Source organism: Neocloeon triangulifer, unplaced genomic scaffold (assembly GCF_031216515.1).
Source record: "Neocloeon triangulifer isolate White Clay Creek 2 clone unplaced genomic scaffold, ASM3121651v1 ptg000003l, whole genome shotgun sequence".
NCBI classification, from domain to species: Eukaryota; Metazoa; Arthropoda; class Insecta; order Ephemeroptera; family Baetidae; genus Neocloeon; species Neocloeon triangulifer.
The window spans coordinates 6,416,911-6,424,118 of NW_026775546.1; the positions used below are offsets into that span (position 1 = coordinate 6,416,911).

Sequence of the window (7,208 nt, forward strand, 5' to 3'; positions counted from 1 at the left end):
ATTTTATAAATACAAAATTAGCAAAGTAGGAAAGAAATTTAAAATTATCTATCATAAATAGCAATACAGAGAGTTGGAGTTTATTAAGTGAATTTAAATTAAAGATAAGAAACCAATAGTTCGATCTGCAATCATGTATCAGCAGGAAGAAAATCTTGCCGCTTTGAAAACCTACTGACCTTAAAAGAAATCAAGGCGGTGAAAGAAGAGCTGCTGCTTTTATTCGTCTCCGCGCCGGTTTTCTCCGCAGGCCTTGAACTCGCTCCGCTGCTGGCAATGACCATCAAACGCCACAGCGGTCACGTGTGCATTTCTTCCCATGATTTACTTACACAGTCATCGATCTGAACAATTGCAATTTGTCCTGATTTCAATTGCATATTGATCAACCGTATATTAATTAATTTCTCTATGCTAATATGATGAAGTAAACGGGATGTTCAAGAGGAACTTGCCATTTATAAAGTTTCAAGATAAAAATCTACCGGCATTTCTTTTTCTCCAAAAGAGAATCCATGGCGCCCTCTTGCGAAAAATCGCTGAACTTTTTAAGAGAATATTTTAGTTGCAGTTAGTTAAGGATGATTTTATTAAGTGGGGAAAATGATATACGCTTATTTCCTTAATATTTGAGCTTTTTTATTCAATTTAGTCAATAGGTACAAATCTCTGTTGATAAAAATTTGGCTTTTGAACATAATTAATGTAAAAGTCGAGTCACATGGCGTCTCAATCTAACATTACAGTCACGGTGTCGTTGTAAAAAAGAACACAGAAACCTCTAGAGTCAGTCTTTCTCACAGAGAATAAGAAAAGAGTCTTGGAAGAGTAATTGAGCAAATTAACAGGGACGATTAATTTGTAAGGGAAGTAAAAGAGGGAAGTGTCGGATTGACTGAGGCTCCAGACAGGAGGCTGCTAATTTCTACAAGATTGAGGAAGAAACAAAGAAAATAACTTCAGACTAGAGAGGACACTATGTGGGAAGTGAAAGAAAAAGGAATGAGCTAGAGTCACTACGTCTTTGGCAGTCGCGGAAGATTGGAAATTTCAAGGATAAAGAGAGAAATAGAGAGAGGAAAAGAAAATGAAAAAAAAATTGAAGGTAACAGAGCAGAACAGAAAAGTGGCAGTCGTATGGTTGGTTCAGAGTGTCGTCAGTCGGAACGGTTTTGCTTGTATAAAAATATAATATGCATAAATTATTACGAACGAAATAATAAATTAACAACAAATAAGTTAAAGATTGATCGAATAGAGAGAGCGGCAAATGAACGAACGATTTGTTGTACCCGTATTTGCGAAAATTTCGAATAAAAAAAATTCGAACAAAGATAGCTGAAGATTGAAAGAGTTGAAAGGGGGTGAAGGGCGGCAGCGATAGAGGGTTGATCTTAATAAGTTAGTTCAGCAGCAGCCAACTGTAACAAAAAAAATTGGAATAAGATTAAGAAATTTGAAAATTATAAAAAATCGCACCTTAAGGAGCCTGAGCACCATAAGCCATCTGGTGGGCGTCCACGCTGCGTCCCCAGCCGCTGGAAGATCCACCAGAGTAGGATCCAGACGAGCTGGCAGCGATGGTTCCCGCGCTGCTAGAACCAGCAGAGTAGGTGTCGTGGCCGCTGTAAGAGTGAGGGTGGGACACGACCTCGTAGGTCACGGCCTTCTGGTGTCCGGACAGGAGCTTCTTCAGGCCGATGACGGCGGAGAGCAGCAGAGCGATCTTGCCGATGATGAGGGCCTTGCCGGCGATCAGGGCAATGGCACCGAGGACGAGGGGGGCGAGGAGGGCAGCCTTCAGCAGGATTCCGATCAGGAGGGGTCCCAGGAGCTTGCCGGCTTTCTTGACTGCAGAAGGAAGAAAGGAAAATCATTAGTTATTGGGTCGAATTCAAATATTATGATATGATAAATTAAAAAGGGAAAAATAATAAAATGGAATTAATCAAATTTAAAATTAATTTATATGACTTGCATCGATTTAAATTAATTATTTAATCGAATTCAAAGTTAATTCAATCTAATTATATAAAATAAGTTGAGAATACTTTTAAATAATTTTCAGGAAGTGCAAATGAATGGGATAAATGCAAGAAAATTTTCATGAGAAGTCGGAAGTATGCAACCCGCTCGACATAGTGTCTATGCGGGTTGCCTGAATCGCCTCCAACTAATTAAAGTCTGCGTTTTATCGGGCCGCCGCGAAAATTAACAGCTACTTTGCCATCCTCGAGATGATTATGCTCGATAAGCTGGAGGTAATTACCACTCGTGTCGGACAATAATCGGAATCCACGCCGTCATCTATCAGCCGTCGGGCAGTACAAAAACAATGAGAGACGCACCCGAGTGACCCACATTTGTGCGGCAGTGCAATAAATGACGCATTCTAGTTACTTTATAGGCCGGCTCTGGCATTAATATTAATGAACGTAACATGTCGAGAGAGAGATGCAACTTGTTCCGCGTGCCAAGGAAAGCAAGAAAGGCAAATTATTTACGGTTAGATGAGTGAGAGATGCCAGAGAGGGTTGGGCGGATGCACTGTTCGCATACAAAAAAGTAATAAATGAACGCGTGGGCCCGAATGAGAATAAAAAAAAATCGGAGGAATTTGACCTGAGTGCCAACAATGAATGAATGCTTGAATTAATTGAGATCCGTTATGTTAATTTGTCGACAGTTTTCTGAATCAGCATTTTAAAGAATAGAAACATTAATTTGCCAAAAGGAAAAATGGATAGATGCAAGAAAATTATAAAATTTTAGCCAAATAATTACTTTGATATCAACCGCTGAAAGTAGTAATTAAAGCGATTGTATCTTGTGCTAACAAGCCGGTTAGTTGCGTGAAAAGTGGCGGTCAGTTTACAAGATAGTAAATCGCTTTTATGCAAGTTCAAGGTGCGTCTACAGTTACGTCAGACGCGAGAGAGCACATGTGACGGCGTGACTGGCACGTTGTGCACTCACCACGCACACACATGGCGACCGTTACACGCATCTCTTTGTCAAACAGAATGTAATGCAGGCGCCGCGGAATTAATTATGCGGGAGAAAAAAGGAGCCGAAAAGGTGCCGAAAACCACAAGAGAATCGTTTTTGCCCGTCATCATTCACAACTTCCTTCCAACTCACAAATTAAATTTAATGGCAATAAGTATCACATGAGAAAAGAGTTTTTATGAATTCAATGTTTGCCTCTATTGAAAAGTCTAATTTTCAAAATATATTAATTCCTTAATTGTAATTTGAATTATAGAAAATTTAAAAAAATTCTGAGAGATTTTAATTAATTGATTTTACCCTTAACGCCCTTCCTGGCTTCCTCAACATCATCTCCGTTGAGGGCACGTCCAACAGCAGAGACGGCATCGACGACATCAGCACCCTTCAGGTCAAGGTGCAGAGAGTGGGACTGCAGGAAACGGGCAGCACGTCCAATCATCGAGTCGTCGAAGGCGCGGGGTGCTCCCTCGGCGGCCTGGGTAACCTCGGCTTCCTCATTGCGGACAATGGTGATTCCTTCAGCGAGCTGGATCTCAGAGGCGGCGGCTGAAATTTCATTAAAATTAACTTTCCATCGTCATACAATAAATTTAAAAAAATCCAGATTATAATTTGAAATCAATTCGATCAAAATAATTTTAATTAATTAAGAAAATCTGGATTGATTAGATTTGAACTCTCACCCTGCTGAGCGTTGGCCTCCTGCTCTTGAGTGGGCAGCGCCGATGCGGCGGCTGCGACGGCTAGAAGGACGATGAAAAATTTCATTATTGTGGCTGCTGCTGCTCTGCCGGCTGTCCCTGACTGATTGTTGGTGCTGGTGGTGAGTGCGTTGTTGCAGCAAGCCGGTGCAGGTTTATATACCTGGCAGGTCCCTCTCCGCTATCCAAGGAGCGCCCCACTAAGAAACAGGCATGCAAGCAGCGAACGAGATTGAGCGAGCGAGAGAGAGAAAGACGCACACACAATGACCAAACACAAATTACACTTATATGGGAGGTACTGCATTTTTGTATTCTTCTTTTGGCTTTGGCGGCACCTTTTTCTCCCTTTGTCATGCAAGCATCTCTCGAGGCACCTGTGTTTTCCTTCCGTGTGAGTGAGGACCGACCGGCACAAAAGGTGTTTTCGGTTTTATTCACCCAGCCCGAGGTGCAAATTGACCCCGATTTGCCCAACTTAAGAGACTCTTGACTGCATTTTCTTTGCACCCTCTTTTGACACAAAAGCATCCTGGTCTGGTGACAGAATTTCCTTTCCAATTCAAAGAATCTTTTCATCTAACTCACAGTCAGTTTAGCTTCCAAAACTATCATTAGAATTACTTACTATACGCAGCCTTTGAAATAAATTTATAATATTACACATTATTTAAATAGAAATTGATAATAGCAGCATTTTTTTTTTAAATTTTCTATATTAATCAGCTTTCATTCATCAAATTTTAGAACTAAAATTTTTAAACAGTTTTCATACAACCTTATTAATTGCAAATTGACTATTTGAAAACCTATAATTGTTGATTTATAAGTTAAAATTCATTAAGCACCTTTAAAGAAAATTTAATATGGTTTGTATTTTATTTCATCGTTTTTTACTTCTTAAGAGTTTATTTTTGGGCAAAAAATCAAGTTATTTAACAACGATCTGCCTATTCAAGTTTCTCTCGTTGAATGGAATCCTAAACTGGCCCAACGAGCCGTGTTATCTCGTCTTTGTCCGCCTCAAGTGAAACCGACGTGGGTCTGTCAAGCAAAGAATAGCTTTTACGTTGTCCTCAACGGAGGTGCAATGCGGCAGACTACGAACACGAAATCCGGTTTTTCGTCTCTTGAAATTCTGCTCTCGTGAAGCCGAGAGATGCACTTTTGTGCATCCACTTTTTGCGCTTGCCTGGCCGCTTTCCCAACCTCGATTCCACACGGATATGCAGCCTTAGCAATTTCGATTGCGCATCCTGACAGGTATCTTGTCTTCCTCTTCCAGCATCCCCGAAAGAAAGAAATAAAAAAACCTAATTCTACAATCGTGCATTTAATTCAAAGTGAAATTCTTGGAAAGTCACCCGGATTGAATTCAAAAGAAACTTTCAAATCATCAAAAATTAAACAGTTGTTTAGATGAATTAAAATTTTTATTCAATGTTGATTCAAAAACAAATTATTTTTGAATGAAAAAGTTGAGACTTTTCAAATTTTAAGTCTTAAATACAAATTATTTAAATTCCTTTTTTAATCAAAGCACTCTGTTATAATTTATAATTCTACTTTTTGATCATTGCAAGTGTTTTTCTTGCATGATTAAAAAGCTTTAACATTTATTTACATTAATAAATATTTAATTCCAGTTTCTTCCTGTTTCGGGAAATTTTCACTGCTGAGGAATGTGATTAGATTCTCTACACTTGTGTGCGGGTTGAAAAATCAGCTGGGATGTATCTGCTCCACATTTGCACCGAGCTGCATTTCCTATAGCGGAGCAATTACAGATCAATTATTCTAATACGCTAACGCGTGCAGTGAAATTACCCGCTCTCGTACCGCAGCCGCCGACGTCCAGCACTTGACCTGAATTCATTTCACCAACAACTAGCTCTTCAATCGCTCTCGCACCGTGCAGCATAAAATATAATTTAATCATAATAATAACAACAAGCCGGTGCAGGAGAACAGCGCGTCGGACCGAGAGTAACGAGGACTGATGGGTCAACTTGTCCAATTTTTTCGCCCCGTTATAATAACAAGTATAAGATGCAGTGCGTCCGAAGAACAACACATAAAACTTAATTAATCTTAATATTGTTAAAAGAATTTGTTAGATATTAAATTTGCAATTTTTTTTTAATTACATTAAGGTAATAATTTGATTTAAAAAATAAAATTTATTAATTTTATAGCTTGAATCAGCTTGAATGTGGAATAAATATTAAATCTATATCTCTGTTTGAACCCATTAAACAATATGGGCTCATGAAAAAATGTTATAAATAAATTGAGAATAGATGCATTCATCACAGATTGAAGAAATTAAATATAAAAAAAAATGAAACACGTAATTTTTGGAAATTTAAAATTTATATTTTAAAATTTCATTTTATTTTTTAAGAATTTCAAAAATTAATACTCTAATTTAAATTCCTCCTTATTACATAATCTTCTTCAATATATAATTTTGTAATAAACTTTAATTATATTCTGTTCGAAATTCCCGTCATTTTCAAAGTGTGGGTAGAAAATATTCGCTAACTAGAAGTTGTCGGCACTGCTCTTTAAACCAAACTTTATTGGACAGGTCAAGTTAATTATGAAAATGTGGTCCGGAATGCGCACGGCGTTCACGCCTATTCCCGCTCGCTGCTGCAGCCGTGATCTTGCACTTGAGATAAATTTCCCCGAGGTCTCGGTCGCTCGGTCTGTGGGTCGAGCTTGCTGGCTCGTTTATTATTTACTCGCGCGCGCACCGTCGCTCATTGTGCGCGAGTGGGTGCCGAGAGAGTTAAAGCGTTATTATTATTACTACATTCTCTCGCCCGCCCGTACGTCGGTCGAGTCATGAGCTTTCTGGGTCACTGCATGCACAAAAATCGACTGCTAAAAAACTGGATCGACGACTGACTGAGAATGAGTGGAGGGAAGACTTACTGAAAATATCCACAACAAAGGGCTTAATTTAGTAATTATTTAATTAATATTTTAATTCTTTCCTTGGTAATAACAAAAAAATACCAAGAACAAGTCCTGAAAGGAAATATTATAATTTTGTTTTAAATTGCTTTTACATTTTATACTAATGATATTAATTTTTTAAAATTTCTGCAAAAAAATGTAAAAAATTATTAAAAAAAGCCTGTGATATCATTAAAATAAAAAATAATTTTAGAAAATATCTTAAACTGTTACTGTTTTCAACATCATTTATATTGATTTCATTAATTATTTAACTTTATTATCATTATTTTTGCTGGTTACTAGCTCTTTTCATTTAAATTAAAACTTTTAAGAAGACATGAAACTGAAGAATTAATATTTTACAAAAAAAGTAATTAATAAAAAAGTAAACAATGATCTAATAAAAAGACATTTTAGCTCAATGTCATTTTAAATTTTTTGAAAATAAATTTTTAATAGATTGGTGTTCTTCTTTTCTTAGCGCATATAATAATTTGTTTAAGAGAACTAGCGGCCATCAGGACCGTT

The 7,208-nt window shown here is 37.5% G+C and overlaps 1 protein-coding gene across 1 annotated transcript; it reads right to left on the minus strand.

The window, feature by feature from the left end:
- Nucleotides 1-628: 628 nt before the first annotated feature.
- LOC132192670 (uncharacterized) lies at nt 629-3,857 on the minus strand. The gene is made up of 4 exons (XM_059612738.1): nt 3,696-3,857; nt 3,310-3,558; nt 1,480-1,851; nt 629-1,421 (listed from the first exon to the last, which is right to left on the minus strand). Exons 1-3 carry the CDS (start codon nt 3,778-3,780, stop codon nt 1,481-1,483), a joined length of 705 nt encoding a protein of 234 aa, XP_059468721.1. The 5' UTR covers nt 3,781-3,857; the 3' UTR covers nt 629-1,421; nt 1,480.
- Nucleotides 3,858-7,208: the final 3,351 nt, after the last annotated feature.